Source organism: Labrus bergylta, chromosome 21, assembly GCF_963930695.1.
Source record: "Labrus bergylta chromosome 21, fLabBer1.1, whole genome shotgun sequence".
Lineage (NCBI taxonomy): Eukaryota > Metazoa > Chordata > Actinopteri > Labriformes > Labridae > Labrus > Labrus bergylta.
Window position 1 is genome coordinate 15,183,966 of NC_089215.1, and position 27,872 is coordinate 15,211,837.

A 27,872-nucleotide genomic window follows, 5' to 3' on the forward strand; every position below is an offset into this window, starting at 1 on the left:
CAGGGGAAGCAGAACTGAAAGAAGACGACGACGCTGCATGTGAAAATGTGTTTAATGTTTGCACGTATACTGTAGGAGTGAGAGTCCATGAACAGATGGACACATGATGCATTCAAAGACCACCTGCTGCACAAAGAGCCTTTACAATATTCAACAAATACACTGTATTTATATTCACATCCAGGTGTTCACTCACCTGTAACTGTTATAATGTGATCTTTTACACTGTAAATAAAAACGGTGGGAAACCCTCGACACTGAGGTTAAAAAACAAACATTATACAACAGTCAGAGTATGTTAGTCTTTGTATGCTGATTCAGTACGGCTGAAGGAATGATTTATATTTTTACAGCGAGAGGCTTCAACTCGACATTCATCACTCTTGATTCTTTCACAGTAAACACTTCACTCCTTTAGTCTTCTGAACAGTCACTCTGGTTTGTGTTGCAGCTGATTTAATACAAAAACACTCAAAACATACACTCCCAGTTTGCATCTTGTTTCCAATAAAGCCACCAAGTGGTCTGATCCATTTTGTACGATAAACCATTTATCGGCGTTTCCACCGTCAAAGGTGGGAATGGTACCAAAATAACCGATCTGTATCGTCCTACTATTTTGCTCCCCTTCTGTTGGGGTGCCAATTGTACCGGTCAGACCCTAAGGGGCGGAGCTAGACACTCTGCGGTCTGTTGGTCGGTCGAAAGAATCGTCACTTCCTGTATGACCGTTGTAATGAAGGCCAAACACGCCATGTTTAAATATCCCGTTGATTTCATGAAAGAGTCATCTCAAGGCTGTTTCTGTTTTATTTGCGAATCATCAAGTTTTAATTAAGTATATGGTCTTCTTCTTCTAATGTCAGCGTGCAGCACTTCTTGTGATAAACAGTCACATGCCAAGAGGAAAGAACACAATGTGTTGAACGTCGTCCATCGTTGCCCTTTGATAAGCTGAACCTCAGATCCCATTAATAAAGCTCCTTCTGCCCTTTTACATTTCACCGCCTTCTTCCTCATCACTAATAGCTGATAATATAGCTAATATTTTCTTTCACAGCACCATAAAGAAGTAATATCGGGTTGGACCGTTAAGTAAACAGGGTATGCATTGGCCAACCAGAACGCCTTAAAGGGATACTTCACCCATTTGCATTAAGCTTTGTATCATTAGAAACCTGCTAGTATTTTTGAATGGTCGTGCATCCAGCCCTCATTTCCCCCTGAGACTGGAAAGTTCTGTATTTCTAAGTCTGAAAAGGAGCTTCCAGTGACGCAAATATCATCATATTGCGTCACTGGAAGCTGTTGTGGTTAGCGGTGTGAAACTACAACGCTAGTTCCTCATATTTTCGACCACTGAAGCTACAGACCAATCATAGATCAGTGGGTGGGAACTCACTTATCAAAACTTAAGAATCAAAACTTAAGAATCAAAACTTAACGTCCGCCATATTGCTTGGAGGCTATGCTAACAGGCTCTATGGAGAAAGCTGATAATGGCGGAAAAATATAAATATAGCGGTGAGACGGTTGCTGCCGACAGGCCAGTGTTGTGTCGCGGTGACCCCGGCACTAGTGCTGGCCACAGGGGCTGCCGTGACACAAGACCGGCCTGTCGGCAGCAGCCATCTCACAGCTATATTGCTATATTGCTGGCCAAGGAGGCACCAACTTCAAAATTTATTTCACATTTCTACTACACATGACCCAATGTCAATACAGATTCATGTTTCAGCGGGTGAAGTATCCCTTTAAGGGAGCGGCATATCATTACGTTAGCCTGTCAATGGCAACTGTCATTATGTGTTAGCATCAAGCTAATGAAGGAAACTGTACATCTTGGCCCATCTTTGAGAAATTGGAGAATAATACTCCAACCGCCAAATGTTCCCACCGCCACCTTCAGAAACCAGGGGCCCAGTCTGACTTTGACCCCTTGTAGTGTTGTGTCCCGAGTCATCCAGGTTTGGGTTCTGCAGAAACACAACATCTACTCTTTTGAATAGTAGAACTTTATCATCCTGTTATGTATTGTAGAGTTTAGTCGGGTAGCGTATCATAACAAACCCCGTCCTTTTTATCTAATTGACGTAAACTGTCATTTAGCTTCAGGGGCAGTTTGATCCAAGATGATCTTTTCTGACAAAGTACACTTTATGGTGGTTTCACTTTAGGGAACCTGGTCTTAGCCTCGAGTACTTCTAATCCCAAAGTCTGGTTCATTTGATCAGATTGAACACAAACGTACCGCACTCAGGTACCGTACCAGAGTCTGTTTGAAGAAGTGATCTCAGTCACTTTTCATGTGTACTCGAGTACGGTCTGCGAGAGATGTGAAGGTAACTGTGCTCAAACCAGGAAGGTGATCGCTATATGACGTCATTCAAAACGACTCCTGTCGCTTCAAAAACCGTCATATCCGCGCAGCACAGGCCCGTTTCATCCTCTGAGCTGCACGGTGGATGTGGAGGGTCGATGTGGGTTAGCAGGATGGACTCAGCCCTCATGTCGTTGCTTTTTCTTCTTTCTGTTTCTTGGCGGATTTTCTATATGCATACATGCCACCTGCTCTACCAGACTGTGTACATGGGCTGACCACCGGGGGAGGGGGCATCGTCTGGGGCTTAGTGCACTTGTGCGATGTCTGTGAGAAGCGAGGGAGGCTTGGAGCCATGTTGATGAAAGAGAAGCAGCCAACATGGTCGACGTACGACAAGCAGCAGATTTACACGTTGGAACAAAGTGAATGTTTATTATTTTCTGTCGTTCTTTGATTTTAAGTTGGAATGATTTCAGTTTCTCCAAATGTGAGCTGAGCTTCACTTTTCTGTTCTCACAAACAGCCGACACAGAAACGTCCTTCAGAGACACGGTGAGAACATGTCAGAGCTCTGACTCACTGCAGGAAACACGTCATGACACCTCTGTATTTGTGACACCCGGTCCCCATAGTAACCACCTTTTCTCGGGGGCTGATGCAGCTGGAAGGATGGAGTACAACACGCTTTTAAAAGTATTGAAATGATCAGAACTGGCTTTCCTCCAGGATCTCCTCCATGGTCTCTCCGAGCGTCATCTCACCGTCGCTGCTCGACAGACTCTTCCTGGTCTTAAAGTCCACTCCTGTTGTCTCACAGCCCTTCAGCCCATGACCTTTGACCTCTCCTACTCCCAACCCCCCTCCTCCTCCATGGACCGCCACCTGCAGCAGGTGTGGGTGCGTGGTGGAGGTGCCGCCGTCGTCGTAGGAGCAGTGCGTGTGGTGCGTTCGGGTGCGCTTCCACAGCTGTTTGAGGGGAACGTTGTGGAAGCAGCTCCTCACCTGGAAGTGGTTTGTAAACAGGAAGAGCTGCCAGCGCTTCTTCAGCTCAGCCTGGACCTGAATACCAGTAGAAAGAAAAGGCTCTTTAGTAGTTTCACTACATGATATCATGTGTGAGCTCCTGAAGGTCACGTCTACTGAATGTCTCCGTTATGGCCTCCAACCCTTAAAATATGGAACTTCTAAATGTTGTCACAGTTTGTTTGGATGGTTGAGGACTTCCAGCTTCTCAGAAATCAGACTTTTAGCGGCTAAATTCTCAAGAATGTTCTCCAACAAGTTATTTAATCTGTAAACTGAATTTCTAGGTACACCAGGCTCATCGAAGCTTGACCTTTAAAGGTCACATATTATACAATACATGGAGCGAGAAAGCCCGAGCCACCCAAACCCTTCCAGAGAGGGGGCGTGGTCAGACACAGCTCATTTACATTTAAAGGTACAGACACAGAAACAGCCTGTTCTGAGCAGGGCTGAAATAGAGAGGTTAATGGGCATGATCAAATACAGGATCAGAGTGGATTAAGAACAAGAAACTTCACAGACATGTTTTAAGAACCTCTGAAACTTATTTACACTGGTTGAAGAGGAGGAGAATATGTGACCTTTAAAGCCTTGATACATTTGAGTTATATGAATACCGATACAGGCATCAGAAATCCATCCATCCATTATCTATACCACTTATGCCGTTCAGGGTCACGGTGGGACTGCAGCCTTTGACAGCTGTCATTGGGCGAGAGGCGGGGTTACACTCTGGATGGTTCTCCAGCCAATCACAGCGCTGACATATAGAAACAGACAACCAGCCACACTCACATTCACTCCTACGGGTAATTCAGAGTCAGCAGTTAACCTAACGAGCATGTTTTTGGACTGTGGGAGGAAGCCGGAGTACCTGGAGAGAACCCACACATGCACAGGGAGAACTTACAAACTCCGCACAGAGAGGATCTTGTCAGATGGGGATTCAAACCAAGAACCTTGCTGTGAGGCAACAGCACTAACTACTGCATCACCGTGAAACTCATGTATCAGACACCCATCGATAAAGCAAACATTTAAAAGCAAATTAATCTACATTCCTATTCTGAACCAGGATGTAAACGTGTTTATTTCTGCTGTCACAAAGGCAGTTTTTTTTTACAGAACGGGTGTTTATGGGAAATTTTCAGCTTTTGCAGTCAGCCTCTAGTGGACACTCTAGGAACTGCAGGTCTTAACACTTCCTCCTTGGCTTCAGTTTTCAACTCTGGAGGATGCCGCTTGATTAAATGCAGACGGGTGATTGGGTTTCAATAGTGGGTAAAGCTACACACAAATACAAACAGAAGAAGAAACATACCTCTCCGTTGGCAAAACAGTAGAGCACAGCAACCAAGAAGCCCTGAAACAGACGAAGGATAAAAAAAATAAAGAAAATCCCTGTTTAATGTGGCTGAGGTTTTTTAAATGTGTATTACAGTATTTGACCAATCGGGTGTCACCTGAAAGGAGCTGAGGGTGAGGTTGATGAAGTTTCGGGCGTAGCGGCTGCTGCCCTCCACATATTCATCGATCAGCACGGTGAAGATGATTTCATGGATCCCCAGCAGAGGAATCAGGACCAGAGTCGCCCGGGCCAGACTGACACAGACACACACAGACACACACAGACACACACAGACACACACACACACACACACACACACACACACACACACACACACAGACACACACACACACACACACACACACACACACACACACACACACACACACACACACACACACACACACACACAAACACACACACACACACACAGACATAGAGACATAATGAAGGGTGTAAAGTTTATACTGGAGCATAAAGAGCAAACTGGAGGAGAAAGAAGCTTTGTAAGTTAATGTACATGTGATTCCCTCCTGAGGCCACATTTCTGCTGCAGAACAGACGCCGAGCTGACATTTGAGTCTGAGCTGAACACAAAATGATTAACATCTTTAAACCACGAAGCTGCTGCTCTGTTTAAAGACAGCAGTTGGGTTATTAAGCTCAAGGTCAAAATGTTCAGGTCAGGAGACTCACCTGTATCTGTAGTCGGTAAACTTCACCTGATCTGCTTTCAGTTTGGAGAGCAGCAGCATCAGAATCTTGATGAATATGAAGAAAATCACCTGCAACACAAACACAAGGATTAATAAGATACATGCAAAGATTCACTTACATGTTATGCATTTAAAATAAAGGACATTTGACTGTTAATGTGTCGACAGAAAAACTCTTTTAACACCTGTACTCAGTACTGACAGGATCAACGAAGCATTATCATCCCACTCTGTCCAAAAGGATCACCCAAATCTATACAAGCTGGAGAGAGCAGCCTTAAAACCGTCTACCTTCTCTGGTCCAAAAAAATCCACTTCAACATAGCATGTTTCCTTAATGTCTGATCATATAGTAAGGTCACTTTATCATTTCACTCACTACACATCTTACGGATTCAAGATTCAAGATTCAAGATTCAAGATTCAAGATTCAAAAAACTTTATTGTCTATCACATTGTGACAGAAAATTACCTTTTGTTGAGGCTCAACATGAAAACATACACACATTCACACTAACACTCACATTAGGTCATTAGTACCCTAAATAGGTAAAAACACATATGCACAGCATTTAAAAAACATTGCTCATCTAGCCTTGTTTAAAATGCGTATTGTAGTGGGAATGAAATAGTTTCTGTAAGTTTTCTTTTTCGCCAGTGGTACTCTAAAACCACTGCCTGAGGGGAGCAGCTGAAACGAGTGGTGATTGGACCTTCAAAACTAGAATCAACCTCCTCATTATTTCTAATTTAGTGATTTCAGCTCTTCTAACATCTGATCTCTGCTGTTTCTGTCTGACATTGAATCCTTTATCTATGCTCTTTGCTGATGAGGTTTCTGTCGCTGTGATTTCATAAAAAGATAAATCAGTGATCGGTCATGCTCGTGACTTTTAAACACAGATACAAGATCACATGTGGTCACATGACCGAGAGCATCAAACAGCGTGTGAAATCACAAACAGCTCGATGACTCTCAGACGCTCACGTGAGCATCAGTTTAATTCAGCGTTCTCTCACCAGCACGGCTAGTGTGATGGGACCTCTGATGATCCACCAGAACCACATGTTCATTATCGGCCAGCATCTGAGGAACGCAGAGGCAAAGAGTTAATGTCAGACAATCTGAAACATTTAGATTAATTTAATATGAAGTCTGTAGAGAATCACTCACTCTGTGTTTTCATATAGAATCTTAACCACAGTCCACGGGGTCACAAAGAGGACGGGTGTGCCTGAACACGAGAAGAGTTTCACTTAGTGGATTTATTTTTGGGGCTTTTTGCCTTTATTTTGAAAGGACAGATGGCAGAGGAGGAAACCAGGGAGAAAGAGAGAGAGAGATAGATAGAGAGAGTGGGTAATGACAGGCGGGAAAGGAGCCTAGTTTGAGGACTAAAGTATTAATTATGGAGCAAATGTGGAAGTGCAAAAAACTGCAAGCCTTGAGTGTCCACTAGAGGCTAACAGGATACATCTGTTTTGATTTGATTAAGGATAAGAGTTTTGCATAATTATGGGCGTGGCTGAGTTGACTGACAGCTTAAGACGGTACAAACATTTCAAAATAAAAGCTTGACCATTTCTGTTTTTAAATGCAAAATTGTCAATTAAAATGTGTGATTAAAAATGCAATTAATCGTAATTAACTTATAGACTGTAAATATGAATGCATGAAGCCTGAGTGACATCACCCTTCACCAGTCGATGGCGGTCTCCATGCTGGAAATGCTGTCTCAGCCTAACTTTGAGTCAACCTAACGACAGGCTGAGAGCTGGAGCTGAGGCGGGTTTTAAGCCTCCTGACAAACCGTTACACCTGTCAATCAGGTCAGCTACACGCCTTATTGTGAATAACTCTTATCCTTCATCAAATCGAAACGGATGAGTCATCAAAAGTATGATGAAAACTGCATGTTTTACTCTTCCTTACACACAAACATGTGAGTAGCTGCAGAGTCCTCACCCCAGCCCAGCAGCATGTATTTCTTCAGCAGACGCCTCTTCGTAAGCACGGCGGTGAAGAGCAGTGTGTGGAGGAAGACAGCCTCTACCAGCAGCCAGAAGTAGTTACAGGCCACAAAGTATTCCATGCACACTTTGGAGAACTTACACATCCACGATATCTGCTCGGGAAAACATTAAATTAGTGTCTTACAATGTTTGAAGCAGCTGCTGTTTTTACAGGTGGATGTGTTTGCTTTAGCATACAGCAGACGTGGAGTACGAGTTCCACCCCGGGTCGTCTCTTGGTAGGTTGGAGTACATGACACATAAGATGATTTCTTTGGAGATGACAGAGGCGGATCTCAGGATGAACGACACAAACAGGTTCATGTGGATGTAGTTCCTGGTGCAGTGCAGCTTCCTGGTAAGAGAAGACGGCTGTGATTAGAGGCAGGCATGGATCTGTTCTCTCTCCTCTTTTATTACAGACAGAAAGTCAATGCAGAGAAGGAAAACAAGCCGACAGACGGCCAATGCGTCTTCATGGAGATGTTCCCCGTGGTTATAAAGTCATTAGCAGTGATTGAGTCCGTAAACATCTCTGCATCCTCCTCATCTTCACGCTGACAGCATGTTCATCATCAGGGAAGCTAAAACCAATAAACCAGCCCTTTATCGATGGTCGAACAGGACGACTCAGCGGAGCTTTTACATGACGACTGCAGAGATGTTTAAACATCCATGTAGCTTTAGTCGTGTAGTGACTCTGCAGGAGGAACACCACACTTGTACTTTTTCTTCTTTGGATTTTATCCAAAGGAGTTTCTTCAGACGTTTTAGAAACTGCAGATTCTTTATTTTCTTAGAGGATAGGCAAATAATTAAACGGAAACACTCGAATAAGGTTCAGACGTTGTGTCATAACCAGTCTGATGTCGACACTTTCTTCAGAAGGAGTTATTTTATAATTCGATTAATTCGATTAGTTTGAATTTCATTAATTAGATTATTAGATCATGTCACAAAAGTAATTAATTCCGAATATATTACATTATGTACTAATAGATAATTAAGACCTATTATTTACATTATATATTTGAGTTAAAAGAGGGTAGGATTAGATAAGTTTAAACTTCTTCCTACTCCTTTTCGTGCATGTAATGTTGCGTTTATATTTAATTTGTTTTCAACATATTTTTAATTCCAGCATTTCTTGTTTTCTGTTTTTGTTTGTGTTCGAAATAAAATAAATCAAATCAAAAAAATCCAATCAGTTTTTCAGCTGTAACCATAGAAACAATGATCCCTCATCTTTCTCGTCTCCACGCAGAAAGGTCACATTGTCCAGTTTGACTATCTGACCCCCCTCGAGCCCCCCTCCACGCCCCGCCGGCCGTCACTGACCTCAGCAGCCCCATCAGGAGGACGGCCAGTATGAGGGAGGACAGAGAGAGAGAGTAACCAATCACAGAGATGAGTCTGAGCGGCGTCTGTCGATGCATCTCCTCCTCCTGGAGACACATAAAACATGATATGATGAGAACACCTAGCGCGTAGCACGTAGCTTAGCGTCAGATGTAGGAGTAAGAACTCTCCGCACACAGGACGAGTCTGTTACAGAGTCCATGAGGAAAGGAGAGAAGTATTTCACCTTGTCTTTGAAGTATCGCTCCTCCTGACACTCCTCATCGTTCCTCCAGGCCTCAGACGAGTTCTCCTTCTGTCTCCACTTCCCGTCCCCCAGACACTCCCTGTGAGCGCTCCTCGACACGCCTGCAGGTTCATCACACACACGTTAATATGCTGTTTCTCATCTTTGTACAGACTCTTCTCTCCACAGTCATTATGTCTCCTGGATTAGTTGTGTTTTGGTTGGTTAGTTTGTTTGGTCTTCACACAGAAGGATGCGATAGCAGGAGATCTCCTGTTGGGCTGTGGGCGCCATTAGAGGTCGTGTGGTAGGTTAGTTAAGTTATCAGTAAGGAACAGCATTAGGCGAAGCCGTTTTTACGGATTGTTTTTTAAAACAATAACACAAGATGACGTCGAGGCTGGCGGGGAATCATGGGAGTTCTCTCCGTCATAATCAGGCCTAAAAAACACATCTGTGTCTCTCATCCACACAGTAAGAGACGATAGATCTCTGCTATGATTAAAGTAGTACGACTCATGAAGTAGTTGTCTCTTACCGTCACTGATCCAGGGTAAATAAGACGGACAGGGCACGGACACGTTCCCAGGAGGAGAGTGAGGCCAACACACAAACATGTCGAACGTTCCTCTACAGAAGACTCCTGAGGGAACAAGAAGAATCAGGACTGTAAGACCACAAACAGGATATGTCACATTCACACACGGATCAGGAGTCTCACCAGTTTGTGATGAAGAAGAACCTGCCGACAGCGATCTGTTGCACCTCTCCAAATATTCGGTCCGTTTAGCGATCAGACTCTCGAGCACGGAGCCGCTGACCTGCAGATTTACAGAATGAGACGGAAGATGATGAAGAATAATGTAACATCCTTTAAAACACAAGTCATCATCTCTAATACTCCACGGAGCACTTTGGACTACAACTGCCTACACTTTAGAGCTGCAGTTGCATGCTCCAGCCACTAGGGGGCGGTGTTTTATCCCTGTGAGTAAAGGACATCTTTATTCTCATCTCAAATAAAAACTAAAACAGCTGCAGATTTAATTCTTCTTGCAACAGAGAGTTTACTCATCTTTTTTTTCTTTAAATTCAAATTTAAAGCAGTTTAAAAAATAATATCTGGCCAGCAGGGGGGTGCTCTCGCCTTATAATGCTGTCAAACCTTTAGGTCAGGCTTTCCCAACCTCCGGGTCCTGACCCCACGTGGGGTCGCATATAATTCAAATGGGGTCGCCATTATCATCATATTTAGGAAATATATTCTCTATTAAAGTATATTGAACACAGCTCTACTGAGAAGAAGAAGATATATTTTATTATTCCTGTGAGGGGAAATTCAGTGTTACACTGTTGTTGAACATGCTTCACACACAGAGGCTGAAACACACACACGCGCACGCACACACACACACACACACACACACACACACACACACACACACACACACCCACACACACACCCACACACACACACACACACTGGTTCCTGTGGACTGATGGAGAGTTGGGAGGGGGCCTGATGTGAAAGAGCGCCCGAGCAGTTGCGGGCTCGGTGCCTTGCTCAAAGGTACCTTTGCACTGCTCATGAAAGTGACCTGGCACCTCTCCAGCTACCAGATACATTTCCAGACTTTGTCCGCACCAGGACCTCCGGTTCCCAACCCAGTAGCCTTTTGGAGGAGAGGTGAAACGTTATCCAAGATCATCATCCATGGTGACATTGATGCTGCAGTACTCATGTTTGTCCTCTTGGTGGCAGTATTGGACAGAGATCAGCTTGACCCACAGAGGAGTCACTTTTATCTTCTTATTTCTTTGGATCTTACAACACGTGGAACAATCCTCTCTATTTATCTCCGCTGGTTCATTAATGAGGTCGGAGGACGAGCTCCTGATTAAAGTGATTAAACTGTTCCGACCTGCTCGTCATAATTAATGACCCTTTCTTCATTCGCTGTCATTACAGAGACGTTTTAACATTTTCTTTATCAGAGCGCCGAGCTGCAGACACCGCTGACCCTGCTGCATCAGCTGTATTCACACATTTATTTTTTAGAGTGAAGCTGCTCATGTCCAGCTGCAGACTGAACTGACCTTCTTCTTCTCTGGATTCTGCTCTCTGCTGATACTCCTCTCTGGTTTCATACAAACTGTTCCTTCATTGTGTCTCACTGTGTCCATCCAGCATGTTTTTTTAAAACACTTTTTTTTTTGCACACTGAGTTTCATGATCAGATGTCCAGAACACTCTTCTTCAAACTCATCTTTTAAAAATATGCTTTATGGTTCGTTGTTTTGCAGGAAATCTAAGTAAACTCGTACAAAACGTTAATGATCTTAATATTTATTTATATATATATATGAAGTATTCCTCTAACAATAGGGATGTAACGATTAACTCAACTCACCATACGATTCTCTCACGATTTATTTTTGTAGACAAATTCTGACTGAAAGATTCCTTTAGTGGCTGCTAACCCGCTTGTCAGTGTGGTTTGGCTTTTTAATGTTTGTTTTCTCTCAACAAGGGGAGGGGATTGGAGCTTCTCATTGTGGTGTGGATTAAATGCTGCATCATGTTGGTTTTGCTACTTGTGTAGTTCTCTGTCTTCTTGTAATATTTGCACACAGATTTTGTCTCGTCTGTTATCTTCTCACCTCTTTCATTTTCTGTCTTGGGGAAGCCAAAATGCTTCCACACCTCCGGTTTAAAAGACGGTGTTGTGTCCTCAACCTCTAAATCTTGCTCTACAGCTGCTGACGCTCACCATGTTACTGAGATTCATTTTTCAGAGTACCGATGTGAATCTTGACACCTTTGAATCGATTTATCCCGATTTTACTATTTATCTTTACATCCCTACTAAACACAGACACAAAGTCCTTTCCTCATGCTCGTCACTGAAAGGAGATTTTAAGGCTGTTTGAGGAGCAGATCAGATCAGTGAGACCCCCCCCCCTCCCCCTCTCTGGACCAAACTCTCTGACTTCATGAAGCCTCTAACATCAGCTGTCTTCTTCTTCTTCTTCTTCTTCTTCTTGTGCGTTTAATAAATATGATAAATCTCCTAAAGTCCGTCAGGTAGAGATTCTTCTGTCAAAGGAAGCTCTCCTAAACACTATGAAGGCTTAAGATTTAAACTTTAACCCTTTGCTGTCAGTCTAACTTACCTAAGAAGACTCACGTTTAGTGTGCATCAAATGATATCGATGATATTTTTCCCGCTGTTTCATGATTATCACTGAGATATTTTCTGCACATTCCTCATTCCAGTTTTAAAAAATCCTTCAGACTTGATTTCTAAAATCAGATACAAACATGTTTCCTCATGCACGTCACTAAAAATACGATTTTCAGGCGATGATTTCTTCAGAATATCGAAGCAGCATTCGGACCTCCTGCCGAACAAACTCTATTTTTGATTCCTCCAGTCAGCAGGATTTCTGCTTTGCATTATGGGTAATGAGATGTTTCACACTCAACACGTGAAGACTTATTCTGTGCTGAGAAGAAACATGTCAACATGAAATAAGAGGTTTCAGATTTAGGGACACCAAACACGTCACAGACTCAGTTAGACATGAGTGTAAGTTTGTTTAAAGACCTTGAGTTTCAGAGCGTAAATATAATAAATATAATAAATATAATAAATGAAATAAATATAATAAATGTTACCTGCTGGTTGAAGATGACGAAGCAGAGCAGGAACATTTGTCCTGTGCTGGGCCAGGGTCTCTGGTGCCAGGTCGGCAGCAGGGTCTGCATGGTGTTTACATCGAGATCAGCTGTTTTCTGGATCTTCAGCCCGTCTGCAAGCTCACACCTGAACTGAGCTCCTCCACGGCGTCTCTCTCATCGTCCGTTTGTCCCTGTTCACCCAGCTCGCCTCCTCAGAACTGTCAGGGCGGATTCGATGAAGCTGCAGAAAAGTTGAGATTGTCTGACGAGTCTGAAGAAAGATTTGCAAGAGCAGAAAGTTTTCCTCCTCAGTTTGTGATGCTTTGTCTAAATGTCTGTCTTCAGTTTAAAAGTAATCAAAGCTCCTTCATAGTTTTTCCAAATGTCTGATCTGACTTCCTGATGATTTTTCTGGACGTTAATCCTTGTTGAAGAAGTCCTCGTAGATCTAATCCTCCTCTCAGGCTGTGCAGGAGCTGGATCAGTGAGAGAGCGTCTGCAGATCCACACCCCCACATCGCCTCACCCACTCGCCCTCCCCTCACTCACCAATCAAGATAAGACCGGGGGGGGGGACTTGACTAACTTTGTTGTCGAGGAAAATTGGTCACACACACACACACACACACACAGAGCAGCAGATACCACCTGTGCTGCACACAGAGAGTAAAGACAGCCCTCCCCCCCCTGCAGGATCTGTGACACTAATGGAGATCTAATGTAAACCCTGAGCAGAGAGGCCAAACAGGAGAGCAGATGGAGACGCAGCAGAGTGCATGAAAGGAAACCAAACACATATTTCACAAAGATCTCGTCATATTTGTCAGTGACTGCATGTTTCACTTTTGTACAACTGGAGAAGTTTTAAACAATCTGTCCAGCTTTATATACGGTCTCCGGGTAAGTGACCAACATATAGCATTAAATGGTAACGTTTGTGTTTCATATCGTTCTTAATGCCTGAACACACAACATTTAAAGCCTGGACCCCCGACGTCGGAGAAGAGAGGAGCGAGAAGGAGCTGATAAAAGTTTAATGTTGGTGTGAGCGTTTATGGGAACATGATGACCACAGATCTGACCACGATCCATCACCTTATGCCGGGACGGTCCAGAACCGTACCACCAGACTTTTTTAAAATTGGGGTGACCCACTGACTTATGCAGGGGTGGCCTGGAGTTTGAAGGCACACGCACGCAAATGAATTGAACTTTTTTTTTACCCTTTCTGTCTCCACGAATGATAACGGCCAAATTCCACCAGATGCCTGTTCGGCCCGTCTCATCTCCGTCAGCCAATAGGTCTTTACTTTATTCAGTGTGTGAGCTTCCACCGGCTTTGCTGCGCTCCATCTAACACAGACATCTGGTTAATTTTCAGAACAAAACACTCTGTTTTGACAGTTCAGAAAAATGCCTGAATGTGTGTTTCAATCGTCTTATCTTGTGCTGTTGTGGGTGAATCTGTAAATTACTGAGGGAACTCTTTAGTCTCTGCACTCCAGCGCTCTGAGGACGCAGGCCGTGGGTGTTGATGGCTCCGTAACGGACCGGGGCGGACACGCAATGCACACGTATCTGTTGTAAGTAACACCGTTTGATAACTTGTAAATCTTCTTAGCTTGATTCTTTTGGGACCCAAACACAAAGACGTGCAAATTCATGCTGTCTGACCTGAAAAAAGACATTTATTGGAAAGTAAGTGCAACACAAGATCATCAGCCTGCTGATAACATCCGGAAACGGCCCTACATCTGTACCCGAAAATTCTACAATTGACTTATCAGACACTTTTATCCAAAGCGGTGAACACCAGAGAAGAGAAGAACGCAAGAGACGATCTAGAGAGGATGAGACAACGTCAGGAAGTGTAAACAAACAGCTTTAAGTCTGATTGGACACACACAGGTGCTGACAGGAAGTGACCAGAGGTGCTGACAGGAAGTGACCACAGGTGCTGACAGGAAGTGACCAGATGCAAAGCACAACACCGTCAGCTGTTCTTGAGAGTTCTCATCAGTATAGAAACCATTTTAAAATCGTCGCAATCAAACAGACCATATTCATCCTCGTCATAACATCATTAATAATCAGGCTGATAACGTTGAGTGTACGCCGACTTGAATGAGGTCATTGAAAAAAAGAACAGATATAAAAATAAACATTTAAACCCATCGTCCTGAATTCGGCTCATTTCTTGTTTTTTTTTTATTCAGGATCTGGATTTTAAAAGCTCTGATGGTTTCACTTCCTGTCTCTAGTTCTTCATGAAGGACTGAGCTGTGCGGCTCGTTGAACGTTAAAATGATGATAAATCTGCTTTATTGTGTTGCTGGTTTTCCTCTGATGGATAAACCCTTTAAGATCAAAGCAAAGGTTTTTAAACTAATCAGCTGCTTCTAAATGGGAACACTTGAGCTGTCCCTCTTCAGACTCTTCTCCTCCTGCAGAGTCGCACTTGAAACAAAGATCCTCCGTACGACACCCTGAGGCTTCAAGCTGTCCGCTGCACCTTCAATCTCTTTACATTAGAACAAAATAACTCGGGTGATTGATGTGTTATTGCTCTGCCGTGAACCTCATCCTCGCTCGCCGTAGACGTATGGGTCGGTCTCAGCTGTTTATTGTCATTTTCATGATGCAGAATAAATTCAGTTTCAGACGATTCTATGTCCGTGACAGTCTCATAGAACGACCCGGTCTCAGCGAGCTCCTCAAACATAATCAGGACCCCGGTGATATTTCCTCTGCTATGTATCCTGTCACATCTTCACCACACGAACATTACAGAGCTTTATCAATGCAGTCAGTTAACTATGATGCATCACTGAGGGCCCCAACAGACTCTCTGTCAGGTCAGGTGTTTCATCCTCGACTCTGAAGAACAGTTTTATTTACAGTCAGTGTTTTAGTGATTTATTTTTTTGGGGCTTTTTATGCCTTTAATGGAGAGACAGGACAGTGGACAGAGTTGGAAATCAGGGAGAGAGAGTGGGGAATGACATGCGGCTGTGGTTCACATAAATATTCAGTCCATGCATCCATTCGTCCTCCATACTGCTTTTTCCAGTTGGGGTCGCAGGGGGGCTTGAGCCGATCCCAGATGTCATTGGGCGAGAGGCGGGGTTACACCCTGGACTGTACGCAGGGCTGACATATAGAGATAAACAACCAGCCACACTCACATTCACACCTACGGACAATTTAGAATCTCCAGTTAACCTAACGAGCATGTCTTTGGACTGTGGGAGGAAGCTGGAGTACCCGGAGAGACTTGCACAGAGAGAACATGCAAACTCCACACAGAGAGGCTCCTGTCAGACGGGGATTCAAACCAGGAACCTCCTCACTGAACCACTGCACCACCGGGCTCCTGATCAGTCCAGTTTGGTGGGAATCCTGCTCTTCCTCTCTCCAGCACTTAAATTTGTCCTTTCCATTTAAAGGGACAGTTTAGTATTTTTGAAGTGGGGTCGTCTGAAGTGCGTGTCAAAAGGCCACCAAGGTTTATTTATGGAGAAGTGTTCATACAAAATAAAGAAAACAGAACATTAATAACATGAAAAGCATTAAAAAACACGACTATAAGGGAAAATAAGACCTTACGATATCAAACATTAAAATATAAGAAAACAAACTAAATATATTCAAGTATCCTCAAATTGGATCATTTACGATGACTTCACTGTTTTGTTCATCTTACAGTTTGATATTTCTCTGCAGTCCTCGTCTACAGAGTCTGATGGACACAGACTCACCTGCTGGTCTCACCTGCATGGATTCTGTTTAACAATCCGTCCCAGAACGTCTTCCCGAGGATTCAGCCCCTGACGTCGATCTCTTTCTCAGACTCTTTGACGTACAGCCAATCACAACGTGCTACATCATCATACAAACGCAGGTTGGGCAGATCTGACCACCCGAGCATGTCTGGTACTTACTGTTGACGAGTTCCTCATTCAACCTCGAAAATACAGAGGTACCCCTTAAAGGGTGGGTCTAATTGACCTTTAGGCAGCCGGTGAAAATGCTCATTAAGTTGAAATATGATGATGTAATCATATCTGCGGGTTTCCCACCAATCAAACTGACCGTCTGTTATGAGAACGTTACATAAATCTGAGCTCAGCCCACACAAACCGCCGTCAAACACCCGGGAGTGAACAGTGAGCGAAAGAGGTCAGCCACATTAACATGCTGTGTGTGTGTGTGTGTGTGTGTGTGTGTGTGTGTGTGTGTGTGTGTGTGTGTGTGTGTGTGTGTGTGTGTGTGTGTGTGTGTGTGTGTGTAGGGGGTTGCTCTAACACGTGTCAGGTAAACACAGCTCTGCAGATGTTTACGATCTCCTGCTGATGCTCACAGAGTGTTTAGCAGACAGGACAGGTGTTATGTGGAGGTTAAACAGGTTGCTGTGTCGCTCTGTAAACTGTTTGGGGCTCTGATGCCTGCAGGACGGACAGACGGACGGACTGATGGGTTTCGGGGTGGGGGGGGTATTGGTCGTTTTTCAGGTGAAGAGCACAAACAGTTCTTGGGAAAGAGGCGCATAGGTATGAAGGTTGTAAAATGATCAGCAGGCTGAGGAGAAGAAAATAATAATTAAATGTGTTTTTATGAGATATTAAACCAGGGCGGGGTCATAACCTTTGAAGTTAGCCTTCTTAACTTCTTGACGTTTTCACAAAGTTCTTTAGATTAAATCCATTTGGGGAAGTGGAAATCTTGACAGAATATTTGAGAGTTTCTGCAAGTTGCTTTGGCCATAATAACTCTGTGGTCAGGTGTAAATGTAGCCTGTAAATATGAATGATCGAAGCCTGAGTGATGTCCCCCATCTGTTCCTGTAGGGGGCGCTGGAATCCCATTGATAGCGGCCTCCATGCTGGAAATTGTGAATAACTCTTATCCTTCATCAAATCAAAACGGATGAGTCATCAAAACATTCACCCCCCGTACAGTGTGTGTCGATTGAGACATGAGCTAATCAGACCTATTTGTTTTTTTGAACCAGGCTGTAAACATGTTAATCTCTGCTGTAAAAACAGGTTTTTTAGAATGGGTGTGTATGTGACTTCCTGTGCTTCTGCAGTGAGCCTTTAGTGGACACTCGAGGAACTGCTGGATTTTACTCATCAGCATCCAAAGGTATGATATTCCCTGTAGTTTTGCTGCCGACAGATCGTGTCTTGTACCCACATCTTTTTGCTCCGGGTTTTATCGGGTAAAAAGTTTACAGTTCACAGTGTGAGTGAGTCCAGGGTCAGACAGAGTGTTTGACACTCAGTGGGAGGAGTTATGAATGACCTGCAGGTTCAAATTTTCATTCATGCACTGATGGAGTTCAAGTGGAAAACTTTCAGCTGCAGTTTGGCCGTCATTAAAAGCTCACCTTCAGACAGCAGTGCAAACGTTGTGACACTTGTTGTTGATTTTGCTCACTGATATGTCTCAGTAATTTATCGTCAAAGGACACGGAGCGACTCTGCTCGAGTAACTCTCAGTAAAGACAGAAGCATAAGCAGAGTGCGTAAGGATCTGTCTTCCTCCTGCAGCAGCAAATACAAACAGAAAACTTCACGTTCATTTTTTAACCTCGTGTTGAGCAAACTCTGCACCGAGCGCTCATTAGTCCATGTACAGGAGCATAAACAGCACATACAGAACATGTGTGTGTTTACATTCCTCCTGAGATAGAGTGATGGTGAGGGAGGGGGAGGGAGGACAGGGGGGACGTCAGCTCTCAGCCGGAAAAACAAACAGGCCGAGGCCGCTCAGAGAGCCCGGAGCTCAGGAGTGCTCAGGAACATCCTGTCCACCGTCTGCCTCGATCAACACAGCGCACGGCTCCAGGCATAGCATCGCTCCATCGCCAAATAACAAAAAAATAACCAAATCAGAACCACAGAGAGCCGGAGAACGAGCCGGAGGGCTGAGGGGATGTGAGGGAGTAATCACTGATTTCTTCTAGTTCCAAGGAAATGACAACTTAGAGGAAAAAGAAATACAAGAGAACAATCTGGGATTCATGATCCAGTCAACACCTTCCCCTCTTTAAACAATTATTCCCTCATTATTGTCTTAAGGTGTCTAAAAAGTTAAAGAACATAAAGTTTAGAAACTGGACTTTTTATCAGAGGAAGAGAATTCTACACATTTAAAGAATAGATCCACCATTTCAGAATCGCACATTCAAGAAGGAACGAGATTAAAAGAAGAAAGGTTTCAATTGAAGCATCAGAGACCAACACAGTCAGGCGGCTTCACAAAATTATGGGGACACGCCGGACAAAAGCACCAAATTTTCATCAAGATGGTGGTTCAAAGATGGCGGCCATGTGAAATCGCTAAGTGCCAATATGTCTTCCAAGCCACTTAGAAAGTAAATCTTGAGGTCAATATATACATTTTCTGGGTCAAGGAATGCATTAAAATATTACTAGATGATTATTTGTGCCTGAATTAGACAGCGGTTGGCCATTCATTTTAATACATTCCTAATGCAAAATGTTTACAGCCTGGTACAAAAACATTTTGGGTCTCTAGAGCTCATTTCTCTCGTCAACTGTACGGGCTGAATGTTTATACAACTCACCTACATTATATTAAGGCTTACAGTGATGTAGAATTTAAGGGGGCGTGGTATCTTTGAGTGACAGGTGGGAGCTGCTAGCTGTCTAATTCAGTCCCTGACCTTTAACCTCTGGGCCGTTTGTGTGCTGTTGGAGCCTTTTGGATATTTATTCATATAAATATCAGACTAATAAACTGTCTCTCTGTGAGCTTTATTGGACTAACAGACTGTCCAACAAGACTGAGCTTTTTACAACCAGTCACATTATAGAACTTTATTTACTTGTTAGCACTAATTAGCAGCTATCCGTCTCTGTGCTTACTTCACCTGCCTCGTTAGCGCGTCAGTGTTTGTCACACATTGATTTATCCTTGGCAGCTTGTGGATGGGGTCAGAATTGTTGTTGTCGTTTCCCAGATAATGATGAAGGCCACACAAACAGAGAACTCCCCGAGCAGCAGACCTGGCCCAAGATCTCTGACTCATTCACACAGAATCAGTCAATATAAAGCAGACTGTATCTAAATATACCCCTCATGTTTCCCACAGTGACGTTAACTTCTCTCACGTTTCTGTCTCATGCAGTCACAGTGTAATAATATCTCTACTTTAATAAGGTTTCATTTCTAACTTATGCTCCGCCTCTCTCAATCTTCTACCTGAGGGCGTTTTTCGATCACAGTCGGGCTCCTGCAGAGGAGATTACAGCCGCCATTCAGGAGGTTAACAGGCCTGTGACACCGAACTCAACTCTGTAATTCTCTTTCTGCAGCTCTTTGTGTCCTTGTGCCGCGAGGAGGGAAAATGAGGGATGAGAGGAGCTTCTAAAGCTGAGGTGTAGGTCCTCAACACGAAAGAAAACGTGTACACAGTCTTATGCCTTTGTCCTTTCTCTCCATTTTTTAAAGCTGTTTTCGCGCTGAATCAAATCGAGTACTGAGGTGGCTGGTTGTCAAGGTAACAGCCTTCAATGCAATAATATAAATGTTTTGTGAAATGTCAACCGAAGAATAGAATGGAGGTATTAACTTCTGGAACCAGAGCCGCCAAAATAAACTAGCGGTCCCTGTTGATCTCTATTCCAGTTGAAGATTGTCTTAAAGGGGACATATGATGAAAAATCCACATGTACAGTGTTTTTGAACATATATTTGGGTAACCTGAGTGTCTACTGATCCACACAATGTGACATAAACCCATCCAGTCCTTTGTTTGTGGTCTGCATAAGTCTTACAACACAGAGAAAAATGCTCCGTTTCAAATGTACTCTTCTTGTGATGTCACAGTGGGATTCTGGTTAAAAAATCCCCTCCCCTCCCCTGGTATCTCCACCCATGGACTTCACCCCCAGCCTAGAACAAAACTTTTGCGCAGGTCCACCATTTTTATTCTCAATACAGAGGAGTGATGTCTACCCGGAAAACTCTGCCCATTTAAAGAGACACACACACCAAACGGAGCGTTCTGAGAGAGCTGGTTTATACAGGGTCACAAACCTCCTCTGGTGCTTGATTCATGTTATATTTTGACCAAAGCACAGCACAGATGTTTCATTTAGACCACAGGGGACTGTTTGAAAAGGTGGAAAAGGGGGATAATAGGTCCTCTTTAATGCTCTTTTGCAGACTTTAGACTGCAGGTGGTACTGTCCTGCAAAAGTTGGGTCCTTAACCTTCAGCCTCCTTTGTTGCAGAAACAATGACCAATCACAGACAAGGTTTGTTGTCCTACCTTTTCTGAGATGTTGTGTTTTGTAAAAAAAATAAAGATTTTGTAGCATAAAGTTTTAATTAAAACGCTGCGTTACTTAAGGGAGGCCTTCAAGAGATACATAGAGAGAGATGAGCTCAACTGCAGGAAAACAGAGAGGGGAGGCGGGGTGAGGGGGGGGGGAGGGGGAGGGGGGAGTTGTCAGCCAAAGATTTATCTTCCATTTACTTTCTCCCAAACACACACTCAGCAGCAGAGTCTAAACACAGAGCAAACACTGCTAAATAAACTCACATGGTTGCAATAACAGCTCAACTTTTCCACGCTCGCTTGTGACTGGCGTGTTGTCCTGCCCGAAGCCATTTATTAATAAAGAGGGGGCGATGTCTTTTACAATGCTCATTAAACTCGGAATCATGAGATAAAAAGCATCACAGATCGTTTATCATGGCGGGCAGCGATTGTAATCAAACGTGTTAATCGATCAGCGTGGTTAATGTCGAGGAGAGAAGCTGCCGACGTGTTTATGTGGACAGAAGAGAAGCAGGTGAAGTTCAGAGAAGATGTTCCGATGATGTAACACAAATACTCGGCATACTTTGACTCTGAAGAACCTCCAGAGAATCTCTCCTCTGAATCACCTGACGTATTATCAGCTCCAGTTTGGTTCACGCTCTCTGCCTCGTTTTTTTTGTTTCTGTCAGATCACGATCACATTTATATTTCAGGAGTTTTTCTGCATCGAGTGACGGATCAGTTAACTCACGCTGCAGAGCTTGTTGTAAAAATACAACAAAAATGTAATTAATTTTTGTTTTGTTTTCACAAAAGTAAGGAAACATGCTATGTTGAAGTGCTGGCTTCTCTGACAACAATGCAGCAGCCAATATGTCCTCCTTCTAACTTTAGATTCTGGTTCTGAATGCTCTGGATTTGTTTGGACCAGATAAAGTAGGTGGTTTCAAGGCACCCCCACACGGCCGTTTTGGACGCCCCTCGGTTTGCCAGATATGAGAGCAGTTATCAGGTCAAACCAACAGGTGTTGCAGTGATGGAAGCGGGCAAGAGAACTGGTTCAGATAGAAGTGATTGTACCCGACCTAAAAAGCCTCTGCTTGTTTCTAATAAGCTCCACGAGCAGGAACGTGCTCAAACTAGGATCAATATTGGAGATGATTTTGAAAAATGGAGAGAGGTTAGAACACAGAAAGGTTTACAGACCGATGCAGAGCTGGCTAAACACTGAAGCTTCAGTGTCCACCACATGGCAACCTGAGTGAGCATCGTCTCTAGAGAGGAGGGGGCAGGGGGAGACAGCTCTCTACAATGTTTAGAATGTTTAGAATTTGGACTGCAGTACCCATTTTAATCACTAGGTGTCAGAGTTACAGATCGCTACTTTAAAGCATCATCCATATTTATCCACTGAATGTTACGTTTATTGCATTTTTCTCCTTTTGGACGAGGCTCATTGCTGCAGTTTACATTACAACAACTTGATGGATGGGTGGGATTAAATGAGTTCTTCTGAAAGTCAACATCAGTTTTCCTCCAAAGGTCATGATCCGTGTTTCAGCTGGGATTGTTTCTTAACAGAACGTAGTTCCAAGAAACTGTTTCACAGCGAGATCAGAGGAGAGTTTTCTGCAGACAGGTCGCTTTTATTAAAGTGTGAAACTATGTGCAGAATGTGACACTGAACCTGCTGCAGGTGAGAGAGAAAACATCTTTGTAACTTCCATCAGAAGATGTTCAGACCTTTAAAAGTCACATGGTCTTGATGTTAATGCCGTGATCTATCGGCCTGTCCTTTATATCTTTGAGTTCCTCTCATAAACTCTGTAGCTCCGCCGCTGGAGATGAATCTAACACTCTGTGAAAAACTCTGATGGAAAAATGTTGATTCAGATCCGCACACATCCTGCATCCCTGCACATTTCCCCCACTCCGAATTCCAAACATAAACACTATTAATTCTGTCTCTGTTTTCAGGCCGAGGTCCAAACCAAGCCGTCCCGCTCTGCTCGTGTCGTTCCTCCCGTCCTGACCACATTTGGACACAAGTGTCTCTTCCTAAGAAACAGGAGGAATGCTCCTTCTTCTTCTTCTCCTCTCTCTAACTCTGTAGTCCGCCTCAGACCGTGACCCCGACCACAGACATGACGAAAGACGTGTCTCCTCGCAGTGAGACTGAAAGTGGCGCTCCAGATGACTCCTCTTAGAAGGAGGATCCAGTGAAGGATCCTTTCCCATTACATAACTGCAGAGGAAGACGAAGATAAGATCCCACACCGACAGAGACGATGTGCAGAAATAGCGTTAGATGTCAGCGTTGTAACCCCGCCATAAACAACCCCTCTGAGTCTGAGCTGAGCCGTGTTTGTTCTCTGTCGGCTCGTTTTTTTTACAAGCTGCTGCTCGAGTGGAAAATCACCAATTTCAAAAGAAAAACTTCACAAGCGGCTGTGAATTTTTGTTTTTCTCCCACAGCTGGAGTTAAAGGTCAGCCGGGCTCACCACACCTCAAAACTCTGTCCTACATATGAAGAGCTGCAGCGCCCCCTACTGACCTGTGCACAACTGTGAAGACACAACATGCAGCTGCACAATCTGAGGTGATGCAATCCAAATGTTTTCACAAAGCACAATCACAAACAACAAGTTGACCAGCGTGTTGTACAATCACACAATAAAACACAGACTGATATCAAAACAACACGCAGGACATTAACATAAAGACAGATAAATAAGGAGGGGATCAAATCTCTCAAGCAGACGAAAAGCAGAAGAATAGAAGCGTGTTATACGGTTTGATTTAGAAACATGCAGAGTGAGAGGAGAGCCGAACATGTGGAGGCAGAGCGTGCTACTAAAGAGGCTCAGTGCTGCTGGGCTTGAACCTTGACCTCAGGACAGTCGGGAGCAGCTGAGAGAGAGATAAGAAGGAGCCAGCCTCTTAAAGTCAAACCCTAAAATGCACAGAGAGCCAATAAAGTGAAGCTACAAGTCATAGTTTGAGTACCGGGGCGGCAGGGAGGCCTGAAGGTCAAAGAGAGTTCAGGAAAGTGCCGTCCATCATTGAACGCTCTGTGGAGCTGCAGCACAGGCTTTTTAAACGACACGTTTACGTCAGCTGACGACCTCAAAACAAGAGATATGATATGATATGAAGTTTAACTTAGAGTTTTGTTCTCTTGGGACTCTCACACAGCACACGGGACAATATCTAAATCTATCCAACCCAGTGAGCGCGCACTGAGGCCAAAATACCCCCCATGGCGGGCACTGCCATCTTGCGTTTCTGACGTCATTTGGAGCCAGAGTCTGCGCAGTAGGGTTCGGAGGGAGAAGCCCGAGTAACACGCCCATTCAGCGTACTGTCCAACCCAGCACAGCCGTAAAGTTCTCAGCAGATCGTCACTTCACCGATGTTTACAGATGTGTAAAAAAACAGCTTTTTGTATTTTTTTTGTGTCTTGGTCAATGAAGCTGCTGTTTGAGAAGTTTAAGGAGTGACATGAATCCAAACATCAGGTTTTATCTTGCACCATGGTGTGGTTAAATGCGCTTTTATTTCAACCTAAAATGAACAAAGAAAGATAAATATTTTCTGTATGGTGTGGTAGAGCTGGTCATCTTCCAGCAGACAGAAAACAGAGCATACATATGTCCTCTAGGGGGCAGTGTTGTACCTGTGGTGTAAACAGAGGGTGTGTAATGCGCTTTAGTTTGACAGCACTCTGAACTGTCACTTCTGCAAACGTATGAAAATAAAAACATAACGCCTCCTGCCCTTCACTCTTCAGCACTTGATTACGTCTTCATTATCCGTCTTAACGAGTAATTAAAGTTTGATTCAGGAAGTTATCAGAGCCAATGTCATCAGAGAGACACACACACACACACGCTGTGAGTTTACTGAAGCTGCGGCGTGAAGCTGCTTTAATTGTGCTCATTACAATTAAGAGGTAAACATCTTAAGTGCTTCTTAAAATAAACTCCATGAGTCAGGGAACAAAAGAACATATGGGGGGAGGCAGGGGGAGGGAAGGGGAGGGGGGGATTTCAGGAAGTAAACAGAGAGAAAGGCAGCCAGCAGACCTGTGAGAGTGTGTCAGCATCCTGCGTTAGATGGAGAGGCATGTATCTGAAATCAAAGGTCAAAGGTTGACTCTAGATAAACTCTGGCTGTGGTCAGATGTGCGCTGCGTGCCGCTCCGACGTGCAATGACTCGATCTCTGGGCGTCTGCGGAGGTAATGAAAGAAAATATTTTTGTTTATGCATCAATAACCACAAAGATGGTGGTCAAAAACGTTGACACCATGATACTTTTTTTTAACCTCAATACCAAAACGATCGATCCCTCCATTTTCTTCCTCTTATCCGAGGTCAGGTCGCAGTGGCAGCAGGTGAAGTAAGTCAAGCCAACTTCCCTCCCCCCACCTACATTTTCCAGAACGTCCTCCTGGGGGTTTTGAGGCGTTTCCAGACAGGACAGGATGTATAATCCCTCCAGCGAACTCTGGATCTCCTGGGTCTCTTCCCAGTTGGGCGTGCCCAGAAAACCTCCAAAGAGAGGCGTCCAGGAGGATCCTGATCAGATGCCTGGACCACCTCAACTGGCAGGAGGAGGTACTGCATGCGTTTGCACCCCAGCCTGTAGTCAAAATATTCTCGAGTGCACACACCGTTTTTTTGCGATGATGTAATGATGTGATAGTTTGAAAGCAGGATTTGTATTTTGCTTTTCTCTTGGGGACAGAGTTCAAGAGTCGTGGTTTGCTTCTGTCCTGCACAGAGTGATTCTGCGCTCACATGGAGAGATTCAGTCTTCAGATTCAGATTGTAGAAGAGTGCAGCGAGGGAAATGAAATAAATGACAGAGCAGTTGAGCAGCCTGTCCTCAGCTGAGCCTGGGGTTATTTATCACGGTCTAAACTGGTATCTCTTGTTGACACTAACATGGAATAGTTTTCCAGGTCGCAGCAGCTCGGAAAGATTTAAATGTCACTAAAACTGAAGAACGTGCTGCTGAACACATGCAGAGGAGCGACAGGTGGACAGACTGTCAACAACTTAATAATCAACAAATTAATCACGTTAGCCGGGTCGCATGTTTAAAATGGATACTGCAGTCTTAATTTAAAACATTATAGAGCGCTGTCAGTAAGGAGGACATACTGGCTGCTGCATTGTTGTCAGAGAAGCCAGCACTTCAACATAGCATGTTTCCTTAATGTCTGATCATAAAGTAAGGTCACTTTATCATTTCACTCATTACACATCTCACTGAGTGGACCTTTAAGTCAGTCTGAATAAAGGCTGAGCTTCCTTCTGACCACATTTATTAATTTAAGAACACAGCTGAAACAATTCCTCATTTTAAGAACAGGTTATTAAATTTAACTCAAACTACTCTGAGCTCAAAGGGACTCGAAACACTTAAAGCTACAAAAGCAAACTAAAGAGTGTTTTCAGCAGAGCTATTCATCATATTATTCACACACACGCACACACACACACACACACACACACACACACACACACACACACACACACACACACACACACACACACACACACACACACACACACACACTCACACTCACTCACACAGCTACACAAACCCCCACAGGACAGCACACTCGAAGCTCTCGGAGGTTTTTATTCCATCCACTTTAAACACGTCCGCAAAGTTTAAGAACAAACAGGAAAAAAAATCTCATGCATAATCAGAGCTGAGTGACGCTCAGGGGCCGAACAGGAAGCTGTGCACAGCTTATCACAGCGCCGAGCTCGAGGTCATCAGGAGAGGCAGACACACAGAGACACAGAGGAGGGAAGCTGTGATGGTTGTTTGTCATTTCAAAAGTGTCTGAGCGAAACTTCTCCAGGCTCGTTCGGTCTTATTCAAGTTTCACAAACACGGAGCAAGAAACGTCTGCGAGGCGGAGAAAGGTGCGAGTCAACAATCCCTCAGCTCTCTTGCTCTCCTCCCTCCAGTGTTATACACACATAGCAATACCTAAGAAGTATACTTTCTGACCTCTTTTTGGTTTGTCAATCACTGCATGCACGAGAGAGAGAGAGAGAGAGCGAGAGAGAGTCAGAAGTCCTCTGACTTTACGTCCCTCCCGTAAATGCAATGATTGTGTTGCGGGTATGTCTCATTTTAAAGCTGTAGCTTCTTATCTCCATCCATCCATCCATTATCTATAACAGTTCGGGGTCACAGCGGGCTGGAGCTGATCCCAGCTGTCATTGGGCGAGAGGCGGGGTTACACCCTGGACTGGTGGCCTGTAAGTCACAGCGCTGACATATAGAGACAGACAACCAGCCGCACTCCTGAACCAGGAACCTCCTCGCCGCGCGGCCCAGCTTCTCATCTTGTTGTGTTAATATTTTTCTGCAGCTGCGGTGGTTGAAGCGACGTGAGTCATCATCAATGAGCGCAGAACTCCTGATGTGGTAACGGAATATGACATGAAACATTTCAAAATGAGAATAATGTTCGAAAGTGTTTCATGTTAGAAAGTCTGTGTCCATGCTAACGCTGTAAACTGTCAGTCATGAATAAAGCTGTAAAAATTAAACTGAAGAGCAGTGCCCAAACCAACAGAAGACCAAAGATGGCTTAAGCTAAGAGGCTATTGAAGTGTCTGAAATATCTGAAATACCTGAGACATAGGTTAACTCCTTAAGGGTGTGGAGATTACATCTGGACAAGTGATTGTATCTGTGACCTCTGGACAAGTGATTGTATCTGTCACCTGTGTTGCCCTTTGAGTTTATGACACACATACATCTAAGACACATGTTGTTCACACAGTTTTTGTGTGTTCGACAGAGATCACTTTTGGCTTCTTGTCTCTCCCAGGTCGAACCATGGCGAGCC

The 27,872-nt window shown here is 44.0% G+C and overlaps 1 protein-coding gene across 1 annotated transcript; it reads right to left on the reverse strand.

Annotated features, from left to right (window-relative positions):
- Nucleotides 1-34: 34 nt before the first annotated feature.
- On the reverse strand, nt 35-13,195 carry LOC109988586 (glucagon-like peptide 2 receptor). Its single transcript, XM_020640129.3, has 13 exons — nt 12,691-13,195; nt 9,733-9,832; nt 9,550-9,654; nt 9,012-9,133; nt 8,765-8,871; nt 7,625-7,781; nt 7,380-7,539; nt 6,588-6,648; nt 6,434-6,500; nt 5,394-5,482; nt 4,813-4,951; nt 4,671-4,712; nt 35-3,382 (listed from the first exon to the last, which is right to left on the reverse strand). Exons 1-13 carry the CDS (start codon nt 12,778-12,780, stop codon nt 3,029-3,031), a joined length of 1,593 nt encoding a protein of 530 aa, XP_020495785.2. The 5' UTR covers nt 12,781-13,195; the 3' UTR covers nt 35-3,028.
- Nucleotides 13,196-27,872: the final 14,677 nt, after the last annotated feature.